Raw genomic sequence first — 25823 nt, forward strand, 5'->3', positions numbered from 1 at the left:
CTGATCACATTTATAAGATGTCGTGCTCTCAGTGCTTCGAGAACCCACCGAACCTGAGCTCAACCTGTGGAGTAGGGACCGTCCAAGACTTTGGAGGCCTTCAAACTTACATCACTGGTTCTCTAGATTCTAAGCTTGCCATCATTCTCCTTTCTGATATTTTTGGTACCAATTTATCTTCTTTCTCCCTCTATGTATAGTCACATAATATTTATGTATATGCTTTAATATTCTTGAATCTCTAGACTCCAATTCAAAACGTTTAGAAGTGGGTCTAGTGATCATTTAAAAGAAAAGAAAAAAAAAAAAAAAAAGACTAGTGGTTCTTAAGGCCTTACGAGTTTAATGAAATCTTGTTTTTAAAACCTCTAACCAGTATCTTTGGGCAAAATAGGATCTCTCTATTTCAAATCCTTGTCTATTTTGTTCATTTGACGGTTTACATTTAATTTCTATATATAAAATTTTAAATGACTTGGCAAATTGTACTCCTTTAGATTTGTAAAATCTAACGTGGACTATGAAATGGATGAAATAGACAATATTTGAAATAGAGATCCCAAAAGATTCCTCCATGCAAATACCTAATGTTTGTTGAATGGAAGACCACATAGTATACACATATGGAGAAATATTTAGGTACTTTAAAGAGATACCCTTTTTGGGTGCATCCTTGCTAAGTGATTCTAATGCTAACAAACAAAAAGATATCTTTTAACCATCTAGGTTTGTTTATATGGTTCTAGTACAACTCATAATAATATTGATTATATATGTTCCTTCGAGCTAAAATTTAATTTCTACATCCTCTTGTGATGTCTTGCTTTGCAGGGTATGAAGCACCAAATTTAAGGTACAATTAATAACTTCTATCTTTTACTGGATCAAGTATGGTAAACCTGCTAAATCGCTCAAAATTGAAGAGTTCAATCGTGCTTTATAGAGGAAACTAATTACATATTTGGGTGCTTGCCTTTGTTCTTTAAAGAGAATTATCATTCAAATCTAGAGGATAGGGATTTGTGACAAAATTCAAGACCAACATCCATAAGACATAAAAGAAGAGAAGCATAAGATAGATATTGAAAGGACTAGCTAACTTGACATGTAAACACGAAGCTTACGGTAGTATTGAAAATTTAAAGTCAATAATGCTATGAGTTAGAAAAGGATCTGCACTAGATTATTGCTAAGCATAAAAAGGATCTAAGCTTGAGTGGAGAACGTGTCTGATGAATATTAAAGAATAATAATTCAAAGAAAGTGAATAACAAGATGAGTTTTTATACTTTCAGACTATAATTTCTTAGAAGGATAATGGCAAGCATCTTTGAGGAGAGATTATAAAAAATTCCATGTGATTTGCCTATAAACGGCCATTGAATTTTGGGGTAAGACTGCTTATCAATCACCTCTCACAGACCTTGCAAAAGTGGGAACTTTGTACACTGGTATAAATTACCCCATAAATTTTACACAACTACAGGGAGTTATGTGTAACATTTCGAAGTTCAGGCGTCTGTGTTTTAGTGGCAAATATCACAAGGTTGTTCTTGGTAGCTTCCCTTTACTAATTTTAAGGTATTATAAACTGAACTTGTTTCCAATTGTTGATTATACTAAGCATCAGTATAAGATGGTCTGGTCACAAGTCTGAAACGCTATACTTAGCGTAAAACATGTTCTTTTCTTCTTCTTTATGTTCTTTTTCCCTCACCATGTATTTGATTTTTCTCACACAACCTGGCAGTCTTTCACATGTTAATGATATGTTCATAATGAAATGATCTATATTTGAGCCAAATGATATACAGTCGTCCGTGTTTTGAATTGGTGAAGCAAATGTTTCCCACACACTATGATTCATCGTATTTGAGCTTTTAGTAAGCTCTTGAATTGAACCTTACTGCCATTGTCCATGTCTTACAGCTTTTTTTGTTCCTAGTCACTCTTTTGTACTCACCCGCTAAATCAATTCATGTCCTAGATAGTATTAGACATTCGTGCATTTAATTCAGTTATTCCTAATTATATGATATCAATATTATGCACTGTCTCCCTGTGAAGAAAAGTTGCAGACAAATATGCAGAATCTGGATTCTTGGTGGTAGTTCCTGATTTTTTCTATGGTGACCCTGTTATTGATTTTAATGACCCTAACTTTGACTTAAAGTCATGGTTAGAAGTTCACAGCACGGTTAGTATCTTGCTTTTCAGTTACAATCTTTGGGATGGGCATATGGAAAATTGTGCAAGAATGAAGAAAACAAGCATGAGCCATTTTGATTTGAGAGGTGCTACGTCTACAACATTTTCACAACAAATCATAGGTGGTTAGTTGTTATTGGTTCAAATTTGAACTTAACACTAAGATTACTTTTTTGCTCTAACAATAACTACTATTAATAACCTGCCACTTAGAATTTGTTGTGAAAATGTTGGAGACATATTATTTCTCTTTTGGACATATTATCACAAGTTTATGCATGTTTTGTTTAGGACCTAAGTTGAAATAGAATGACTTATCATCTGTTTTGTAGGACTAGTAACTTCCTTTTCCTGACAACTTATCGCTTAATTTTAAAAAATTCCCTTCTAGGATAAAGGATATGAGGATGCCAAAGCTGTGATTGCAGCCTTGAAGAGTAAAGAGGTTTCTGCCATTGGTGCTGGAGGTTTTTGCTGGGGAGGTAAGTGATTTGCTTTCAATTTAAACTTTGACAAAGAACATATTGTTTGAAATCTTCGAACACGGTTTTTGCATTGCTAACTTGAGTGCTTTATCTGCGAACATCTGGTTTGCCTGCATATTTTTCAGGGATGGTATTAATGAAATTAGCAAGTTCTACTGACCTTCACGCTGCAGTCGTTTTGCATCCTGGTTCAATCACAGAAGATGAAGTCGATGGCAAGTCTCCCATTTTTCAAACTCATGTTAAATAACTGTCACATATTACATCTTGTCTCAGATGTTAAAGTTCACTGTTTCAGATGTTAAGATTCATATTGCTATACTGGGAGCTGAGTTTGACCAATGGTCCCCACCGGAAAAATTGAAACAGTTTGGAGAGAAGTTATCAGCAAAATCTGGGGTGAGTCCTTAAGAAAGGCGATTCTTGGATTTCCTCATCATGATTTTTTAATTTTAATAACTGTAAACATTCTGTTCCAATTTAAATAAATTTTATGTAATTTTCCATCATAGAAGATTTCTATAATTAAATGAAGCCTGGGTAAAATGCTCTTAGTCATGTCTTTCAAGATGACAGAGCATAATCTCTTCCAGCATTAGAGCAACTTGAGTAAAATTTCCAGTTATTTTTGTGAAAGATACTACTTCTTCCCATAGCAAAAATGAAGTGATTTGCAGTTTCTACTAATTGATAATTCAGTTGCATTTTTTTTTTAACCCTCATACTATTTTTATCTTTCAGTTCGACAGCTATGTGAAAATATTCCCTGGTGTGGCTCATGGCTGGACAGTAAAGTACAATGCTGATAATGAGTCAGCAGTAAAAAGTGCTGAAGAGTCTCATTTGGACATGTTAAATTGGTTTACCAAGTATGTTAAGTGAAAATTGGTTTGTACACTGGTGCAGACGCCAGATATTAACTAGATTTTGTGCTTTATTTGAGTTTTGAACAAGTTTGATTTTTATTTTGATTGGGGATTTTTTTATGGGATTGTATTAATGACATATTTAGAGCTTTCTTAGTTGATGTGTTCCTAAAAGCCCTAAACCCTGAAATCCGTTACCTTCATGCCCTCTGTTTATCTTGGTAGGCTACTTTTGTAGGAAATCTGTATGAGGTAGACTGTAGGCATGGCATTGGTACATGTTCAAAATATCTGTCATGCAAATCCCATTCCTATCATCCTAGCCAATATCTTGAATGGGTTGGAAGGTGTCAAGCATGGCTCCAGTAGACTTCTGCGATGTTGAATTTTAGAATGAAATAATAATAATGAGTTGAGTTTCTCTATAGCTTGGTGGTGATGCTAAGCCATCCTAAGCAGACAAACAATCCTGGTGGAGACAATCCGGACTACCATGGTTATACTTTCATGTTAAACCATGAATTCAAAGAAAAAATAATCTAAAATTTTTTTGTAATAAAATATTTTAAATAATAGCATATATATATATATATATATATAGAGAGAGAGAGAGAGAGAGAGAGAGAGAGAGAGAGAGAGAGTAAAATTAATGATAACATCTTATTCAAAATGGTAAACATGAAATCTTTGGATTTAAACACTAACTGAAGTAAGTTTGGTTTCAACAAACTTTGTTTATGAAGTTGATATGATTAATGCGATTACTGATAATAGCAATGAATTTTATAGAATTAATATCTGTAACACATTGGCGCAACAAGGTGCAATGCTTTCCTACTAAAACAGTAATTGCTATATTCAGAAGAGGAAAGTGATGCTTTACAGCACAACATTTTTCCAGTGTATCTACTACTCAAAAACAGAAAAAAGAAGGGGGGAAGGGAATATCTCAACCTAGAAGTTGAACATCTTGTTCCTAAACCTTAATCCGGATTCTTCATTTCTTGATCCCAGTGCATATCACTCAACATATACTTGACATTAGAGTCAATAATTCCAGATGGTAGAAGCTGCAGAATGACCATGTTTTTTGACATTTCAATCGTGTATTCGCCCCTAGTTTATCTAACCCATCCACAACTTCAATACTCTATCTTTGCCACCCGACGCCACCTTCTCACCATCCGGACTCCAATCAACAGCATAGACCTTTCCAAATGATATAGTAAAATCCAAAATCAATTATAAAAAAAAAAAAAATTAAAAATTAAAAGACCTTTATTTGGATGCAGAACATACCTCATCCTCATGGCCTGGAAGGTCTTGTTTCAACTTCTGTGTCCGGATATCCCAAACCTGGATGAATTTAACAAATTTCAACAAAAGGTCATTGGATATCCCAAACCTAGATGAATTTAACAAATTTCAACAAAAGGTCATTGGATATGCCTATCCTCAGCAAACACATGACCATCAAATCAATCAAGGTCCAGCATGTAACAACTATAGTAAGACATCTAGATGTAAATGCTTTAATTTAAAGGGTCTAAACAAATATAATTTGTGGTCAAAATTTGAAAATTTATTAATGCATAATAGATATCAATTCCATCATTGCTCAAGTCACCACCTTGCACATGGCAAAGAGACAACATCAAAGCCAAGAATTTTGTAAGTAGGATTAAAGCATGGGGAGGGTACTTATTTATTCATATGGATAGAAGAAAACTTTCATGATTAGAAACTCTCCATCAGAAGCAATGTAGCGAAATTAATTAGAATGGTGGATAGCATTTGTTATGAGTCTTTTCCATTGTGAAGAGATGGCATTATACACATTTTATGGCATCATTTTTTGACAATTAAATGTTTTCTAGTCTATTCTTGTTTTAAAATGCCTAAAATCTGAATTGTGTTAACAGCAATATGTGAAACCAAAGGCTCTCAATCATTTAAAAAACTATTAATAAGAATAAAAGGTAATAGTTTTTCTAAGTTACCTTCAGTGTGGAGTCCTTGCTGCCGCTCAAAAGAAGCCTACTGTCTGCGGACCAGCTGTTGGGCAACATGCAACATAAACATTAGCTCCAAGATAAGTGGATGATTATAATCTCAGAAACAGTACAAACCTGATCTGATAAACAGGCCCAACATGGCCCCGAAAAGCAGCAACAAATTTCCCAGTAGCACCGTTCCATAACTTGACAGACTTATCAAATGAGGCACTTGCCACCCATTGCCCATCAGGTGAAAAATAAACATGATTTACTAGCTGTTAGAGAGAGACAAGTACAAACTTCAATTAGTAAACTAGAAGAATAGATTTGTGCAATTATATACGTTAGAGTTCTATATACGGATTAAGAAGATTTGGTATCTATACAGCAGCTCCAGCAATAACTAGGGTACCATTCACACTTCACAGGAAAATAAATGATTGAAGGATTCAAGACTGGCACAGTCATGAAGATTCAGATACGTTCAGATAATCTGGTGGTAAAGGGGAAACAAAAAAAGGAAGTAGAAATTTAACTGCTTAAGAAAATCGTCAACCCTATGATTCCAGGTGCTAAACCCAAACTATCTTTAATAATTTCAATTCTGCAAAGCAGGATGACATGATACTTCAAGATAACTACGGTAGAGAGGCGCAAGAGAGTCAAAAGGAATATCTCTTTGTTCTTGCCATAGTTATTAGTATGGATCTCAAACGTTATTTTCAGGTCTTCTCAAATGGCGGCAGTCAGAAGGATAAGACTTGAATCTTGCCGAGGACTATGATCTTGTTAGTTTTAGTAAACAATTATTGATGCATATTCTTGTGAGTAATACAAAACAAGTACAAATGGAGTTTCATCCATGCCAAAAAGAGAGTCCCACTTCTCTTATTTTCAGTCAAAATCACTCAAATGGAAAAGATGAAAAGCAAGGGAAACGAAGTAATCTTGCACTCCCAAGAATGAAAAACAATTTAAATGGCAATTGAAGATAGATAATTGATTATGAAATATTTGTACCTGTTGATGACCTGTCATTCGAGTTTTCGGGTGTTTGCTGACAAAAGGTTCCCAAAGGAACATAGTAAAATCATCAGATCCAGAAACCAATCTTTCAGGGGCATTGCCTTTCATTTTGTTATACCTTTCCAAAGCAACCTATATTTATTAATAGTGTGAAAAGCAATTAGTTCCATATTAAGGAAGATGGAGGAAGATTAAAATAAATTGGCATTAAGCCTGGGCTCAACATGACCAATAACCTTTGTTTTCATGAACCATGTGCTCATAAAAATGAACGTAACCTGGAGAATTAAACTTAAGTAACGCTGCATAAAACAACAAGCCTCCAGTCCTCCCCAAAGTATTAAGACAAAAATCAAAAAGAAAAAGCTACATAATACAAATGTAACACGATTGCAGAAAAACTCAAACAAGAGCCCCTAAAAAAGGCCTTATTCCTTAAGATTCTGAAAGGCAGACTGCAAATGATTAACAGCAAGACTTTACAGGTGCTTGCAATATCCCTTATCAGGTGCAAATTCTTCCTCTAAGAGGTTTCATATTCCAATCTTATTATGTCTCCACCAAGGGGAGAGTGAAATGTTATGACGAATACAACATTTAAAGCAAACAAAAAATATTTACCTTCTTCATTTCCTCGGGAGATGAATATTGCTTGCCTGTATGATCAAAAGCCCCAGTGCGAAGAACATATTCAGTGCTCAATGCAAGCGAGTTGACCCAATGCCCATGACCCTGAAACAAATACTCATCATTCTATATAAAGAAAAGTTTGAAAAAAAGTAGAAAGTAGAGGAAATTAATAAATGACATCAACCATTGGGATTCAAGATCATTGACTCCCCAAATAAGACATAATAATAGATAGGAACACTAATGACAACAGCAGAAGAATGGCAAAACAAGTTGGATAATTATATATGGCACAACTGAAGCAAATGATTTAATTTCAGAAGCAGCCAGCAACAAAAAAAATCATCACGACACATATCACATACTTGAACAAATTTTACAAAAATATTTTTTTGATATATCCTAAGAGAAGAAAAGGAAATGCTGCAATAAAGCCCAAGGAAATTAGGAAACACATTGACTTCTGTTGTACAATCAGAACATTACCTAAAATTTGATATCTATCAAAAATATCACAAGAGAATGCATTTATTCATGCTTAACAGTAGGGTACAAGCCAGTAGCCTTCTAACTCAACTGGCACCTCCTAGTGTTACCAATGAAGACGTTTGGGATTTAAATTCTCTCTCCCTCACCATAATAATTATCAAATTATATCCAATAAAAAAACTACATGGTTTACAGTACTGGTGGAGGGTAACCCACAACAGGGGCTTTTGGTCATTCAATTAAATTGAATGTTTTAATGTGTTTCTGATAGATAGAAGAAACGTGTTTAATATGAAAAATATGAATTCTTGAAAACCCAAGTAAGAATTAGCACCATACTTGATCTTAGCCAAAAGGTCAAATATCTTGAACATGTTCATTTCAAGTGTTAGATAAAATAAAGTGAGATACATCTAAAACAAATCTAAGATCCTCTTTTTTGGGATAGGTACTAATACATTAAGAAACCAAGAAATGTATAGGTATTCAGAGAGATCTTCAAATATTACAATCTAAAAATAAGGAGATCAATCAAGATTTTGCACATTACAATCATCCAGTCATTCAAAGATCTTAAGAAACTAGCTAAGTGAATTTAAAGGATTTGAGGAAAAATAAAAAAACAGAAGCACATTTATACAATGACAGTCTTTTTTCTTTTTCTTTTTCCTTTTTTCCTCTCATTGACATAAGAAGGCAGAGATGTGAAGAGGACGCTTTCCAAGATAAAGGTTTTGTTTGAAGGCCTTCAAGTAACATAAACAAAATGGCACTTACAAATAAAAAAATATATATAATAATGGGTGGAGGGTGAGGTCATGGGTACAAAACTCAATGGTGCATGTGTAACTTCCAATCAAAAAGGTAACAAAAAGCTTTTAACAAACTATTGTCATAAATTCTATGGACAACAACAAAAATGGACAAACACACTATTACTGATGAAATAAAATTACAGCAGACTAGTTCCAACAGAGGAAGACATGGAAGGTGATAAATAATGACATCATAAGAATAATTACAGACAAGTAAAGGACATGAATTATTAGGAAAATGACTCTAAAAGAGTTATCACTACCTTTAATTCACGAATCAGCTTCCCTTGTGAAGTTTCCCAAACTTTGATAGTACAGTCCTGGGAGCTGCATCAATTGAGATGAAGATATGGTTAGAAATCCAGAGCACTCTGAAGCTTGGATGGTGGCTATTAGACTAGTAAAGCTTATTGATATTTGATTCTGGTTTTCTATAAGTAAACAGTAATTTGTGTTTATTCAAAATTACAATGATGGCCATCTCCCCAAAAAGGAAGTTCCATAACTTTTTTCTTGAGTTTTTAAAATGTAACTCAATCATCTTTATCATGAAATTTTCAATTCTCCAAAAACTTTGTCTCTTTTGCTTCATCAAGAGACAACTTCACCATTCTTTATATAAGGCTCTAAGTAAATCTTTATAAATAAAAAAATTAAGAAAATATCATCTACATACTCTAGTTTTATTTATTTTGGTTGCTTGTGCCTTCCAGATCATTTTTCCTGCTTTTTAAGTTATTTCTTCTTTCATAAGAAGAAGACTAAAAAAAATACCCCACCCCCCTCACACACACAGAGACATACATGCATATACATGCACATATTTATTTGTATCGAAATTGTAAATTGGAACTGGCATCTGTCTGACACATTGAGCCAATTTACAAATTAGCAAATCACATCATAAATTAAGATATGTACTCGCCCTAACAAATCTCATTACATAGCCTGGGCATTCCACTCCCAATTTGTAAGCCAAAGTTGGCAAATTTACTTTAAGGGACGAGAAGGAGGGAGGGGGGGGGGGTGTACAGACTTGGTTAAACCCCCATATAGCTTTACTCATACAAAGTGCAGTCTTGAACATGTTATTACAAATTTAGAAAGGATTCACAAATCAGTTAAAGTTGTGAGAAATGCCCAACCAAGAATAAATGGCAGAGCAGCCATGCCGTTCAAAGGTTGAAAAGACATTGAAGCACTTATAAAAATCAATACATGTTCTAGCAAGAAAAAAGTCATTGATCAATTGAATCTACATTTACAGAAAACATTAAATAGGAAAAGAAGTCTAGGTATACGTTTGAAACTATTAAGATTTTTGTAAAGATATAGAGCTTCACTGATAAACATTGCAACATAATTATAAGAACTTGAAAAAAAGAAAAAGAAAAGGGTACCCTGTATAGATAACTCCATCTCCGCCCCATTTTACACAAGTTATTGCAAGTGTGTGACCACTAAGACAAATAACACATTTCTTAGTAACGATGTCCCATATGCGTGCATCACCATCTTTACTAGCACTTACAAATCGACGACATGGAGCATTCAGGTGGGCCGGTTCCCAAGAGATACCAGTAATCCATTTCTTGTGACCCTAATTAATAACAGATTCCAAATGTTAATGTCCAGAAAATGTATTGGTAAGCCCACTATTTGAAAAATAATAATAATAATAATAATAATATTTCTAGCACTAGCATCAATCATCACGTTCTATGAACAACCAAAATTTATACAATGAACCAACATTTTGTCAAGCAAAAGACTTTACGGTAAGTGGATTGCCCAATGGCTTCCCTGTCTCAGGGTCCCAGCATAGAAGTTCTCCAGCCTTACTGCCACTAACAAGATGCTTACCATCCGGAGACCATGCAATACAAAGAACCCAGTTCTTGTGTCCTGTATAAAAGGAGAAGGCTCATGATTGTTAATACAATAGATAGAGGAAGGGAAATGATTGGCCATCTACTAGAAAATTAAATTAAGTGCTATCCCAGTTTTATAAATATTAACAGAATAAAAAAAGAATCAAAGCATGGTATTCTCATTTAATATGCAGCATGTTATAGTGGGCACAAAAATTCAATACGAGGGCAATGTCAAAATTTTGAGATTTACAGGACATGTCCTAGGGGAAAACACACACACAATTGCATGATTACTTAAAAGTTCTGTGCGTCGTATAAGTTAAGTTTTTAATTTTATTCTATTTCCTTTTTTTCCACTACATTTTCTTCAAGTGGTTACACATGAATATCAATGTGAGACAAGTCTCCTAGATTTCAAACCTGTACATGTGAATAGCGGTGTCTGGGTATTAAGATCCCAAATTCTGACCGTGGTATCACCAGAACCACTTGCCAAATGTCGCCCATCAGGACTAAAGGCAACTGAAAGTACAGCTTCAGTGTGACCTGCAGTGACAAATACAGATTTAAGAAAACCAATGAAATGATACTAAAGTACATGCCAATAAAGAAATTGCATATAACGAGTAAATCTAAGAAAAGGGTTAAGCATACAAATTGAATTCATTAACTGAATTTAGCTCAGTTTGGAAGCCAGGATTAACATCAGACAACAAAGGGGGGGTGAAACTAGTTGAAAAAGCGAAAATGTCAGATTGCATCAATCAATTAAAATTAGACTGGCGTAATCCTTTATAGATAATATAATTAAAGTACATGAGGAGGGCAGGGTATACAAGATTTTTTTAGAAGTACAAGTAAAACCATTCAGTCATATGTACTTGCCATTGTATATGAATTTATTAACTATTATAAAAAGAACAATTAAAAAAGACTTGCAGTTCTTATCAGTAACAAGAGTTGTCAAGACAATACATATTTGAAAAGTATTCCTATTCAAAATAACTTGTAAATACCATACTACAAACACAAATACCACAAAACTACTGCAATGGAATAGCATATAAGTAGCACAATGATGGTCTCTAGACCAATGAAAACTAGCAGTAGTCCATTCATAATAAAGTATCACAAAGCAACCAATTATATAAAAAAGGTAAAAGAGTTCATGTTGTCTTGTAGTTAATGTGTTCATATAAAATGGCAACGCAAAAAAATTCAAACTCATACCAGAAATTGTTGCTGAACAACGATTAACCGGACGAATTCGGAAAACAGCTTGTGGTTGATAAACTATTGAGAGTGCCTTCTCCACAGAAACTGCAAATTTATTATCAAGTAAACAAACAATAGCAAAGCCTCATAATTCAGCCTTCAAATGCCTCATTCAAAAAACAAGAGCAATAACTAAATTCCAATTGCAACAGCTAAAGTGTGACACTTCTACTGCCAATCTCATTTGACTAACCTTTGTTTTTTTCTAAGTAAGTGCCAAGAGGCACGACAAGCTCTTTATCTGATATATAGAAAGAATAGGGCAACTTCTCCTCCTGAAACAAGCCAAAAATATAGACACTCGTTGTTATTTAATTCATAGAAACACAAACGCAGCCCCTCAACATTTTTCAATTACTAAGGCCACCATTTCTAATAAGTTGATCAATTTACCGTCCTTGCTCCCATATTACATAATTCTGGGACCATAGCCCTGGCAGTTTTAGTCCCTCTACTTCCTAAATTCAAAGACTCATAATTTCCATTATCCACAAGTCCATGTGGCTGAATTTTCCATCTTCCTTATAATGCTTTCCTAGAAACTCAACCAATTCAATATAAAACTTTTCAAGTCTTCTTCTTTATCCTCCTAGAATTTCTCAAAAACTAAACTAAGAATTTTCAGGGCCAAAAGATTCAAACTTTATAATTTTTTATTATATGTAATTACAACAAGACCTGAACCTATAGTGTCCCCTCCATACTCTTTACCATTGTTCCAAGGCACCAATTGGATTCTTTTTTATGCAGGCCTATTTGAGGTCCCTTATTCAATGACAATAAACTTTACCAATTGAACTAACTAAACCCAAATCAAACTTGACAAGTTGAACAGAGAAAGCTCAATTCATTTAACAGTTCAGCTTTCTCTTCTCACAATTTCTCAACAACCCAACATGCCACCACAACTAAAAAACAAAACCCAGAAGCCAAAAAGCAAAAAAAAAAAAAAAAAAAAAAAAAAAAAAAAAAAAAAAAAAGCTTACATTGTTGAGAAGCTGATTGACCATTTGCTGAAGCTGTTGAGGCCCAGCGATTTGGGGAAGGTACATGGGAACTCCTAGAGGAGTTCCTTCTGGGTCCGTCAAAAGACACATCACCTTATTACTTGTCTCTCTTTGCTCTTCTCCTTCCACCACCTCCATTGCTAAGCTTCAAATTCCAACCGTGTGTATGTGTATCTGTGTGTGCAATGGAACTCAAGGTTTTGTGTTTCAAAGAAACAGGGTTTTGGGGTTTGGGTTTTAGTTTAGGTTTCAGACTTTTTGTTTTAGGTTTAGCAACTTTTATTACCAAATGCCTTCTTAAAATGCCACGCCACGTCAACTTTTAAAAATTTTATAAAAAAATAAAATGACAATGAAAAAAGTATTTTATATCAAATAATTACCCTCTAATAATTAATGTCACATTTTTTAATATTACAAAATCCTGAACAAAATTCTGGGCTCCATCAGGATTATGGTCTTGATCTTTGGCTCTTGTGACCAAAACAAATGAAGATCTGAAAACAAAGAGTAATGAGAAAAGTCCACACATTTTTTATTACATTTTATCTTTGGCTCTTGTGACCAAAACAAATGAATGTCTGAAAACAAAGAATAATGAGAAAAGTCCACACATTTTTTATTACATTTTATTTTTACGACAAATTTTAGATTTCAGATTATTATTAATGGATAAAAAAGTAACGGGAAATTGAATTATAACTAATAACGTAGATTTTAATTAGCTCAATTAATAAAGTTTCTAATTGTTGAATAAGAACTTTAAGGTTCAAACCCCATCTATATCAAAAACGGATTAGTATTTTGGTTTTGTAAGGACCAAAAATCATATAACAAACTTAACAACCACAATACGTTGTATGGCTAAAGATCCAAATACAATGAATTTGTAGAGAGGGTAGCAACAACAAAGCTTTTTTTTCCGTCCTCTTTTCTGTGTCTCTCATCTCTTATTTATACCCTTTGCCCTTATTATCTCAGCCCTACACCTCTCCATCTACTCACCTCCTTCTATTGACACCTGTCCATTCCTTTGTAGTCGGTAATGGAGAAAAGTTTTAGCTCTGTGCTTTGTACTGTTCAGGTCATTTCTACATTAATGCAGCGGACAAAGCTGGTACTCCCTATTCAATGCGGCCAGAATGGTTGGTACAGAACATTCAATGCAATGCTCATAGTTATCCAACCTCACCCGGATATTTGCAATATGTCACATATATCATCAATCTCTCTTTCGTCCTTTGCCCAGCCATCCCACTTCATCCTCGGGCAGATTACTTTTATTCTCCTTTGCTCATTACACCTTTCAGTATGTCTCCGGGTCTTCAGTTCTTTGGATCCTCAGGTCCTCAGATCTTCGGGTCCTCACAACAGCCACTTAACACTTGAGTTATTAACCACGAATTAATAATCAAGTTTTAACTTCTCGGACACGCTTCTTACGTGCATTCTACTTTCACACGTACGGACGTCTTTTCGCTGCCCATGACACGCTTCTAACACCTCGTAGTCCACGATGGAGCATTTATGGTGTCAGGCGGTTCTTTACTTACGCACGTTCTACGGCTGGATGAGTATCGTACGGCTCAGATGGCGATCTCAATTATGAGCAAGAAAGTTACCGCCCTTCCATTATTATTTTTGTTTTTTACCCCTATAAAAGCAAACTTTCAAGCTGGCTGAAGTTCATTTTGGCGTTTTGAAGGATTAAAGGAAAAAAGACCACCCGAGGAACAATTTTAAGCATTCTTCAGAGGTGTGTCTGCTCTCCTTTTGTTTCTTTTTGCTTGTTTACTTTTCTTTTCCTGTCATAAGGGTTAATGGGTAGATACGCTAAACTAGTAAAAACAGATGAGGCGAAGGCCACTTTTAAGACCCAATATAAGATTCCTGACGATGTAGACATTCAATATTGTGAGGAAGAAGAGTGTTTACTCGTATCATGGCCACCCGAGTCAGTTTTAATTCCCATGATCGCTTTTATCAAAGGCGGAATGGAAATTCCCATGGGTAGAGTGACCCGAGATTTTCTTATAAATTATAGGCTTACCCCAGCCCAATGTTCCCCCAATGTCCTTAGGATTTTAGGATGTGTAGATGCCCTAAATCGTAAAATGGGAACCAACTTGACTTGGCATGATGTAAACTGGGTGTACAACTGCCAAAAAGGGGACAGAACCAAATATTACATGAAGTGTAGGGTCCCAGCTGTTAGGTTGATCTCCTGCTTGCCTGACTCAAGCAAAGGCATGGACGAGGATTACCTCATCATCTCAGGGAATTGGCATGATGGCTTACACTGCCCTACCCAAGATGGGGTGCCAGGTAGGGTTCCCGAGGACCGACATTACAATTAGGAATTACCGTCTTCTTTTTATGACCTAACATTGATTAATTCTTCCTAACAGTTTTGTTTTCTCACTGCAGACGACTACCATACCGCTCCAAACAAAGCTGCTGTGAACCGTCAAGATCTGAATCAAATTCTTCAGTCAGAAATATTTTTGCATAGAGACGGACAACTCCGTGCAGCCCACGTCATCCTCGGCTACACCCCTTCCACCAAGCGATTTCAAAGTCCAAATAACGTAATTCGAGCCAGGGATCTCAAGCTAGCTCCTATTGACGTTGCAGTTCCCGGCTTTTTACTACCTGCACCTCCTCCCATAGGAACTCAAGATGCACAGCTTCTCGCCTTTCTCGCAGTCAAATTACTTTACCCCCAAAAGAAATCCGCTGATCTAGTGGTAGAAGAAAAAACTTCAACTCCTGAGCCTAGTCACCTCGAGGTGACGGAAAAAGATTTTGAAGTCTTTTACCGTGAAGACACCCTTCGCAATTCACACCCTTCCACCAACGATATGGGTTTCCAAGAGAAAGAACACGATCTCTTGGCCTTGTTACAAGCACATGCAGGCAACTCATCTCCTGCTATGGCTGTAGCCCCTCGTCCAATCACCCCCGCCGTGACACGTACTCCTCCTTCCGAGGTCATGGACAAAAAGAGAAAAAGGGTTCAGAGTAGCAAAAACGTCATAGAAATCGAAGAAGGAGAGAACCCCGACCTTCCCACCAAAGATCCTAAGGCAGGGAAAACCCTTTCCAAGAAGCCCGCTCATATTGGATCTTCTAAGGATACTAGTAGCGAGCCAATAAGGAAAGCAGCAGTTTGGCGCCCTAACTTCACCCTAAGTTCAGGCAACCCTGTTCTTGACAATGCTAATCTTAAGGACCCGAAAAAAGGAAGTTCAAGTCTGGTGGCCGAGTGCTTGGAAAAGGCCTTATGCCTACTTGAGGACATGGCTGAACTACGATCTTTCTGCAAAAGAGAAGTATTCCTATCTCTAAAACAGGACTTAGCTAAGGTATTTTCCAAATTCTATATCACTTTATCTTCATTATTATCAAAAGTGTTACTCATTTAGTTCTCGTAATTTATGCACATTATAGGCTGTCTAGGCCTCGTTCATGGCTGAGGAATGGGTAGACCATTCCCTGGACTTAGCCGGGAAAGCCGAGCACAATGCCAAGGTAGCTGTGAGGGCTCAGAATGAAGCAGAACAGAACATGAAGGAGACCTTCATACGCCTAGCCGAGGTAGAAAAAGCTCACAAAAACGCTAAGTCTGCCTTGCAGAGTTATGAGTCGCAAGCTAACCTAACTCTTGAAGCCTAAAAACAAGCTCAAAACAGACTTGCTTTTACTGTGGTTAAGCTTAAGCAAGCACAAAAGGAACTAGCCTCTAAGGAGCAAGAGAAGGCTGATGCTGAGCAAGCAGCATATGATGCCGGAATGAAGAAAGTTGCTGACAGCCTGACCGCCCAACTAAAAGGGGTTGCCCGCACATTCTGTTTAGAAGTGTGGGGTCGGGCTTTAGACGCTGTTGGAGTATCCACTGAATCTGAGCTTCAAGCTCCTGACAGTGTTTACTACCCTTATGTTTTACACTTAGCTCCCGCTCCCCCTAAACCTACAAATGATCCAGCTACAACCATTCCGAATCTTGATCCATCTGTTGTTCATCCTCAGGGCCAAGAAATAACTGAAAACCCTTCTCCTCATGCCGAGCCAGTGGATGAAGGAAATGAAGCCGATCCGAAAGAAGGGGGACAGGCAAAAAAGAAGAAAAAAGAGAAAGAAGCCAAGAAGAAGAAAGACAAACAAACAAGCATTTAATCCTATTGTTTTTCTTTTTATTCTTTTTGTTGTTGTTGTTGTTTTTTTTTTTTTTTTGTTGAACTGAATGGAAGGAATGAATAGCCATGTTGTGCTTATTGTTTATTGTTAACATATTGCAATACTCTAGTACTTACTTTGTTTTTACTTATTTGTCAAACACAATGCCTTACCGCTCAAATAATAAATTTTCATGCATACATATAATGGATCATAACGACCAATTTTGCAATATAAGCCAACAGTAAACGGTGTTCATTTTTTGTCTTACATTTATAATTTGAGAAGTTGACCAAGAAACAAGATTAAGTTAACACTTAACTTTTCACCAAGAAACAAGATTAAGTTAACAATTAACTTTTCTTTTAGGAGGTTATTAGTTTTTAGACTTATGGCCCAAGGAGCCGTAGACGGCCTAAAGTCGGCTTAACACTTGACTTTTATAAATGGTTAATTTCTCTTAGACTTGTGGCCCGAGAAGCCGAACAAGACCTAAGGCCAGTTTAACACTTGTATAAGTTGTTAATTTCTCTTAGACTTGTGGCCCGAGGAGCCGAACAAGACCTAAGGCCAGTTTAACACTTGACTTTTATAAATGGTTAATTTCTCTTAGACTTGTGGCCCGAGGAGCCGAACAAGGACTAAGGTCAGTTTAACACTTGTATAAGTTGGTAATTTCTCTCAAACCTGTGGCCCAAGGAGCCGAACAACGCCTAAGGTCAGTTTAACACTTAAATTTGTATAAGTTGTTAATTTCTCTTAGACTTGTGGCCCGAGGAGCCGAACAAGACCTAAGGTCAGTTTAACACTTAAATTTGTATAAGTTTGTTAATTTCTCTTAAACTTGTGGCCCGAGGAGCCGAACAAGACCTAAGGTCAGTTTGACACTTAAATTTGTATAAGTTTGTTAATTTCTCTTAGACTTGTGGCCCGAGGAGCCGAACAAGGACTAAGGTCAGTTTAACACTTGTATTTGTATTACAGTAAAAGAAAATACACAAGCTAATGGAACAAAATGAGCCTACAACTGATACAAAAGAAGGCTCTTTCTTTAATAGTAATAATGTCTTAAGTTATTTACATTCTAGGGGCGATGAACTACCCTTCCATCTAAATCTTCCAAACGATAAGCCCTTATGCCTACTACCGACGTAATTCTATACAGTCCTTCCCAATTAGGCCCTAATTTACCCCAGGTAGGATTTCTCGCTGTTCCCACCACTTTTCTTAATACTAAATCGCCTGGTACTAAAGGTCTTGACTTCACTCCCTTGTCGTATGTTTGCTTGAGTTTCTGTTGGTAGCTTCCCATCTTCACACTAGCTACTTCCCTTCTTTCTTCGATTGTATTCAAACTATCACTTAGCATGTCATGATTACTTACATCATTATACTGATCAGATTTCAAGGTGGGAAAGCCTGACTCCAATGGGATCACCGCTTCCATTCCATATGCCATTGAAAAGGGTGTCTCACCTGTTGATCTTCGGGGGGTAGTACGATAAGTCCACAACACATGAGGCAACTCTTCTACCCATCTTCCTTTAGCATCGTCTAAACGCTTCTTTAATCTGGCCAAAATAACTTTATTTGTAGCCTTAGCTTGACCATTTCCTTAAGGATAGGCTGGTGTTGAGTATCCATTCCTTATTCCTATATCTGCACAATACCTGTGGAAAGCCTTGCTGTCAAATTAACGTCCGTTATCAGAAATCAAGGTATGCGGGATTTCAAAGCAAGTTACGATATTCTTCCAAATAAACTTCTTAGCATCTGCATCCCTGATATTAGCTAATGGTTCGGCTTCCACCCACTTTGTAAAATAATCCGTGCCGACAAGGAGCCATCTCCTATTACTAACTACCCGAGGAAAAGTTCCGACGATATCCAAGCCCTATTTAGCAAAGGGCCATGGACTAGACAATGGATTTAAGACACCCCTTGGTTGATGAATGTTTGGTGCAAACTTTTGACACTGATCACACTTTCTTGCGTACTCTTGGGAGGCCTTCTGCATGTTTGGCCACCAATACCCTTAAGTCATGGCTCTGTGGGCTAATGATCTTCCTCCCGTATGACTTCCACATATTCCTTCATGTAATTCTTCCAACAAGGGCTCCACGGCTTCAGGATGTACGCAGAGCAAATATGGCCCCAAGTAAGAACGTCTGTACAACTTATGCTCCCTCGATAGCCAATATCGGGGGGTACTTCTCTGTACCTTCTCAGCTTCCACTTTATCTTCAGGTAATACACCGTGCTGCAAGAAGGTTACAATCGGATCCATCCAGCTCGGGCCAACGCGAATGCTATGAACCCTGACTGTCGAGATGCCAATAAGGCTAGAGGTCAACAAGTCATCTACCATCACCGTCTGTGGTAACTTTGAGCCCAAAGATGTGGCTAACATGGCCAACGAGTCTGCATGAGCATTCTGCCCTCTTGGAATTTGTTGTACTTGAAAACTCTTAAACAAACTTAACACCCCTTTGACTCGTTCAAGGTATTTTTCATTCTTTCATTTCTTGCCTCAAACTTTCCATTAACTTGTCCAACAACTAGTCTGGAATCACAATATAACTCCACTATTTCTCCTCCCAGATGCCTAACCATTTGAGCGTCTGCCAAGAAAGCTTCATACTCGGCCTCATTATTAGGGGCTATAAATCCAAGCCTCAATGACTTTTTCATAACTAACTTCTCAGGAGTAATTATCACAACTCCAATCCCGGCTCCCTTTCGATTTGACGCCCCATCCGTATAGACTTCCCAAAGAGGGACATTCCCAAGCCCAATAGTCATTACGGCTAGCATAACATCTTCTTGCTTAGTGTCACTTTCTGTGAATTCAGCCACGAAATCGGCAAGAACCTACCCTTTAATAGCCGTCCAGGGCATATACTTAACATCATAAGCTCCCAGCTTAGTTCCCCATTTAGCCACATGACCAGTGTAGTCAAATTTCCTCATGATAGCCTGCAGAGGCAATTGGGTAAGCACCACTATTGTATAAGCTTGAAAATAATGGGGAAGCTTCCTTGTTGCATGTACAACGGCTAAAAGAGCCTTTTCCAAAGGTAAATATCGCCGCTCGGCCTCTTGCAAAGATTTACTAATATAATAGATCGATTTTTGAACCCCATCATCATTCTGTATTAGGACAAGACCTACAGCATAGTCCATGATGACCAGATAGGCATACAACACCTCTTCCTTTTCCAACCGTGATAGTATCGGTGGATTCGTTAAGTATTGTTTCAAATCCTCAAAAGCCAAGTTACACTCATCTGTCCACTGGAAATCTTTCTATTTATGCAAGAGGCGGTAAAAAGGTCGGCACCTATCCGCAGACCGTGATATAAACCGACTCAAGGCTGCAAACATTCCATCTAGCTTTTGTACCGCCTTAGGATTCCGAGGAGGATGCGACCCTAAGATAGCCTTGATTTGACCAGGATTAATTTCAATTCCCCGGTGAGTTATCATATACCCGAGGAACTTTCCCGAGCTTACTCCAAAAGAACACTTAGATGCATTTAAACGCAATTTATACTTCCTAAGGACTGAGAAAGTTTCGTGTAAGTCCTTCAAATGGTCTCCCACTTTCTTACTTTTGATCACCATGTCATCGATTTATGCCTCCATATTACACCCCAACTGCGACTCAAACATTCTAGTTACCATCCTCTGATAAGTGGAGCCTGCATTCTTAAGACCAAAGGGCATTACTCGATAATGATAATTGCCATTAGGAGCACGAAAAGCTATCTTCTCCTGATCACTCAATGACATAGGGATTTGATGATAACCCTGAAAAGCATCCAAGAAACTCATCCGAGGATGCCCAACAGTTGCATCCACCAACTGATCAATTCTCGGAATAGGGAAAGGATCCTTTGGACATGCCTTGTTTAGATCAGTGAAATCAATGCAAACTTTCCATTTGCAGTTCTTCTTTTTAACCACAACAATGTTGGCCAACCACTCGGGATAAAAAATTTCCTTAATTACCCCTGCTTGCTTTAACTTGTTAACCTCCTCCTTAACTACCTCAACATGCTCTTGGGACGCACGCCGAGGAGGTTGCTTCTGGGGCACTGCGTTGGGACTAACATTCAAATGGTGACAAATGAATTCTGGATGAATTCCCAGGACGTCATAGGTCGTCCATGCAAAAACATCAATGTTATCTTGTAGGAATTGAACTAATTCCTCCCTTTCTAGCACTGGTAATTATGATCCCACCTGAAAATATTTCTCCTTATCTTCTCCTATAAATATCTTGTCCAGCTCTATGGCGGAACCTCCATCCCCATTAACACCTACTTCCTGAGCAAATTTCTTTAATTGCTATAATGCTTTCGGAGTCGCCCCCGTTAATAAACCTTGCCCTGTTCTAATACTTGCAGACATCAGACACTGCCTGGCTATCGACTGGCTGCCATGTAATATTCCCACCCTTCCTCGGATATGATATTTCACCATTACGTGCAAAGTTGAAGAAACTGCCCCCATTGCACGGAGCCAAGGCTTAGCCAACATAGCCGTGTAAAGTGAATATGCCCTGACAACTATGAAGTTGACTTGGATCTCAGTATCCTCCACCTGTAAGGGTAGCCTAATCATATCCCGTGGAATTACCTGTTTCCCGTCAATGCCTACTAACGGGGAATCATATTTCTCTAAATCCTCTTCTTTCAACTTTAAACCATTAAACAAGTCGGGATACATAATTTCTGTACCACTTCCATCATCCACCAAGACTCGTTTCACGTCGTATCCCCCGATATGAATAGTTACTACCAATGCATCATCATGGGGTTGATACGTGCCCTCTTTATCTTCTTCAGAGAAACTCAATATTGGCGTCGCCAAGAATCTCATTCTTTTAACCAGTTGGTTGTTTTCCTCCATGACTTCGTTTCTATAACCATTTTGCACGGACATCATCCGTGAAGGATCCCCAACTTCTCTTCTCGGATGTGCCAAAATAACATTAATGGTGCCTAAAGCTGGCCGAGGAGTATTTCCCCAATACATTCGCGTACCTTGTTGTCCCACTTGCCCGTCCGGTCTAGACAGGAAATGATTGATCTTCCCCACTTTGGCTAATTGGTTCAGATGATCACGCAATGTCCGACACTCTTCTGTGGTATGTCTCTTGTCTTGATGATAATGACAATAAAGATTTTGATTCCTCATAGACGCATTTCCACTCATCTTGTTGGGTGGTCTAAAGTACGGTTCATGTCGAATTTTCTCCAATATGTGATGTATAGGCTCTTTGAACAATGAATTAACCAAAAGAGTTTCGGCGGGTAATGGACGATTTGGAAAGTCTCGCCTAGGCCGACTGCCTTAAAACCCCACTCCCCGAAAATCTTTCTTCTCCGGATATACCTTCACTTTTCCTTTGCTTTGAATCTGATCCTCTTCCACCCGTTTATATTTATCTATTCGATCCATAAGCTAGCGCATGTCTACAGCTGCCTTCATTGTCAAGGACTTCCTCAATCCATGCTCCGTGGGAAGCTCCACCTTAAAAGTTTTCAAAGCCACACTTTCAACATCTTCGTCAATTTCATTATACATTTCCCAATATCGATCAGAATAAGTTTTGAGCGTTTCTCCTTCCCTCATGGCCATAGATAGTAGTGCATCCAAGTGTCACGACCCAAACCTGTACTTCAGAATTTAGAGCATGACCGGCATGTTAATATCAAGTTTACCTCAATACTAACATGAACCAACCTAAACAGAAGGTGCTTATCAAGAATTGTTTCCTGTACACCTGCTTATTTTCTTTCATAAAAGCCATAATATACAAAAATGTGAAAACCTTGAAAATTTATTTCATTTGAACTTTGCAAGATTGCCACTTGGCTGAAACTTCAGGTATTCGTGCAAATATTACATAGCTAAACATTTAGCAAAAATTCTTATTTACAAACCCAACCCCAAAGACATACCACTGGGGTTCAAACCAAACTAAAGTTCAGAATTACATCTGTGCTCAAAGGATCAAGTACATCTTGATTCCTCTTATACAACAAAAGATCTAACCTACTATACAACAAAAAAACCTATACAATCTAAACAAAAGAGAATCACAGAATCTTGCCACCTCTAATACTCTCGCTGCTTCTAGGAAGAACCTGTGCACTGAAATATAATAGGGTGAGCTGTGAAACCCAGTAAGGTTTTTAAGCTCCATGGGCCTTTGATAAGAATGCATGTAAATCAAATATTTTATGGACATGCTGGCTTTGATAAAATATCCTTCATACTATTTATATTGTTTTTAAATTAACTTATGAACTTTCAAATGAAAATACTTCATTTTCCTTTCATATAATAATAAAAGAACATGATAAGGAACTTAAACATAATTCAACATACTTTTCTTATCATCATACTTTTCTTATAACTTCCAAATAGCTTAATAGCTCTTTTATAATACATATTAGTTAGTTCAATTGTAAGTCTGTCACAACTTTGGGAGGCTTCCAGCACTTAGTGCCAGGCATCCAACATTCCCCACAATGCTAGGTAATTCTGGAATCATATCATAATACATACTTTCAACCATAGGGGTAGGTTGACATCCTCCACAAGTTGGTGGTTACCAACAAGGGCGGGTACAGCAGAGCCAGTCCCACTTTTAATGGCCAAACAGAATCTCCATGGAAATACCAGTACTATGACCCTTACTGGCTGAGTTCAGATCATGACAATGGAATAACTAAAACTATACTTTTCAGATACTATACTTTTACATAACTATTTAATAACAGTAGCATATCCAATTCTTTCTTTAAACATTATGTTCGTGATATGAGTAATAGCATCAATATGCTAAAATTATCATATATATATATATATATATATATTGGATTTAATAAGTCACGAACATAAATCTTTACTTGAATCATGCTTATATGTAATATCTCTAATTAAAATGTTTTAATGCATTATAGTTTTCTAAATAGTCTTTATACTTATTAAACGCACATGTCACAAATCCCTTACCTGAAAACAGAAGACACGAAAGATTTGTACCAGAGGAGCTCAAGTGTCCATGTTCTCGTTCTCGTCACCTAAATGAAAGACCAAAACTTATTACTAACAACTCTTCCAAAAATATAAACTTATTCCTCAAACACAACCTAACTCTCAACTTAGTAAAATCTTAATTCCCATCACATAAAGTTTTCCCGAAAACAAGGTACAATCATCAAACTCATAACATACCAAAATACAGAGAAACCAAGCCATAAAAATTCATATATGATCTAAAAATACCAAAAGATAAGCACATTAAATTATAGCTCAAAATCTTTACCCTAACTTCAAAATTAAATCTACAAAGTCATAGTTATCCTACACTGTTTACTGATCATTTTAGTAGCAATTTCCCCATTTGTGAAATACGAATGGGCTGTCAAAATAAATCCAATTGTCATGAAATTTTACAGAGCTACTCCCCTGTATGTTTAATATATACCCTATAAATTTCAAAGTCAAATCATAAAACCATAATTTATTAAAAATCGTACAAGACAACGTGCTCAAATCTGTCCTGACAGAAATTTATGCAACTTAGAAATTAAACCATTATTTTTGTATTAATCCAAATGCAGTGAGACCACTTCCATAACAACCATATGTGTCTTAGAATTCATAAAAACTACTCCTAGCATCCTAATTCACAGCAAATGATTTAATACAGAATTTTCTTGTAGTGAACATCAAATCTGTCACAGTGACAGCTTCAGTGCATGTTGATACAAAATTTATCAACTAAATTCAAATGGTCTTCAATTCATTTGGGTATTTTTATACCCCTACAATAAACATTAAAATGATTTATTAAGCATCCAATAGACCATAACACTATCAAACTTTCAACTTACAAAAACAGAATCACAAGTTTAGCCGCTAAAATCAGATTTGAGAACAAAGAAGGGAAAACAATTAAACTATCAAAATACTCTAAAATCAAATAAGGTTTTAATTACTTACCCACAAGTTTGAAGCTGAAACTTTAGTTTTAGGCTCTTAATCCTTCTTTAAAGTGAGATTTATTGTTTTGGTGAGAGAGGGAGAGAGAGAGGTCTTGCCATGTGAAAGCAAAGAGAAAAAGAAAAGAAAAAGCAAAGAAATGAAGCAAGAAGCTTTTGGTACAGCAAAGGAAAAGATGAGGAAATTGTCTTTGAGGGCTTGTATGTGTATAGCAAAGGAGAAAAAGATCAAGACCACTTTTTCCCACTCTTTTCCACTTTTTGGCATTTATACTTTTCACCCCATATAAACTTTTATTTCAAGAAAGGCCCAATGACAATACAACTTTGCATATATATCCTTATCTTTATAAAATTTCTTTTCTACAACATTAAAAGAGCATATGTCTTCTATAATATCACAATAGCAAAGTTTTAATGCACTTAAAATAATTAAGGTAATAACAAACATATAAACTCATGAATTTAATTATGCAATTAGGTTGGGGTGTTACACCAAGGGTTTTGGGATCCTACTACAAGTTATAAACCGTGCCCCGAATGCCCTTGTCAATTCTTCAAAGGACGTTAGGGAACTTTCTGCCAAAGCATCAAACCACCGCATGGCCACTGGCCCCAAACTGGAGGGAAAAACTCTGCACATCAACGCTTCATTATTCGAGTAGACAACCATCTTTTGATTAAAATGACTGACGTGTTCTACAGGATCAGTTCTCCCATTGTAAATAGTAAATATAGGTTGAGAGAACCTGCGGGGGAGTTTTGCCTTATTTATCCTGGCCATAAAGGGAGATTTAGAAATTTGCCTCAAAGCTTTACCCATTGCATCATTTCCCTCACCGTGGTATGCTCCACTTTCACCTTGCGTCTCCTTTCGCTTCTTTATCCTAACACCCGAAGAAGCACTCAAACGGGCCTTACTGTGAAGAGACTCAAGTGCTGGAAGTTCCTTTC

At 36.8% G+C, this 25823-nt stretch overlaps 3 protein-coding genes and 1 long non-coding RNA gene across 4 annotated transcripts; 1 reads left to right on the plus strand and 3 right to left on the minus strand.

Moving 5' to 3' along the window:
- On the plus strand, window positions 1–3986 carry LOC142624008 (endo-1,3;1,4-beta-D-glucanase-like). The gene is made up of 7 exons (XM_075797502.1): window positions 1–165; window positions 832–853; window positions 2068–2197; window positions 2600–2690; window positions 2819–2908; window positions 2992–3092; window positions 3435–3986. Exons 1-7 carry the CDS (start codon window positions 18–20, stop codon window positions 3573–3575), a joined length of 723 nt encoding a protein of 240 aa, XP_075653617.1. The 5' UTR covers window positions 1–17; the 3' UTR covers window positions 3576–3986.
- Window positions 3987–4289: 303 nt separating this feature from the next.
- On the minus strand, window positions 4290–12938 carry LOC142624005 (notchless protein homolog). Its single transcript, XM_075797499.1, has 13 exons — window positions 12652–12938; window positions 11859–11940; window positions 11621–11710; window positions 10811–10936; window positions 10294–10421; window positions 9917–10116; window positions 8780–8843; window positions 7204–7314; window positions 6577–6714; window positions 5689–5831; window positions 5560–5614; window positions 4859–4915; window positions 4290–4768 (listed from the first exon to the last, which is right to left on the minus strand). The coding sequence occupies exons 1-13, from the start codon at window positions 12808–12810 to the stop codon at window positions 4685–4687; spliced, it is 1437 nt and encodes a 478-aa protein (XP_075653614.1). The 5' UTR covers window positions 12811–12938; the 3' UTR covers window positions 4290–4684.
- Window positions 12939–17932: 4994 nt separating this feature from the next.
- Window positions 17933–18307, minus strand: LOC142624802 (uncharacterized). The gene has a single exon (XM_075798552.1). The coding sequence runs from the start codon at window positions 18305–18307 to the stop codon at window positions 17933–17935; it is 375 nt and encodes a 124-aa protein (XP_075654667.1).
- Window positions 18308–22596: 4289 nt separating this feature from the next.
- LOC142626187 (uncharacterized) lies at window positions 22597–24955 on the minus strand. The gene is made up of 3 exons (XR_012842473.1): window positions 24871–24955; window positions 23878–23945; window positions 22597–23030 (listed from the first exon to the last, which is right to left on the minus strand). It is a non-coding gene; the product is annotated as an uncharacterized LOC142626187 (long non-coding RNA).
- Window positions 24956–25823: the final 868 nt, after the last annotated feature.

This window comes from Castanea sativa, chromosome 2 (assembly GCF_040712315.1).
Source record: "Castanea sativa cultivar Marrone di Chiusa Pesio chromosome 2, ASM4071231v1".
NCBI classification, from domain to species: Eukaryota; Viridiplantae; Streptophyta; class Magnoliopsida; order Fagales; family Fagaceae; genus Castanea; species Castanea sativa.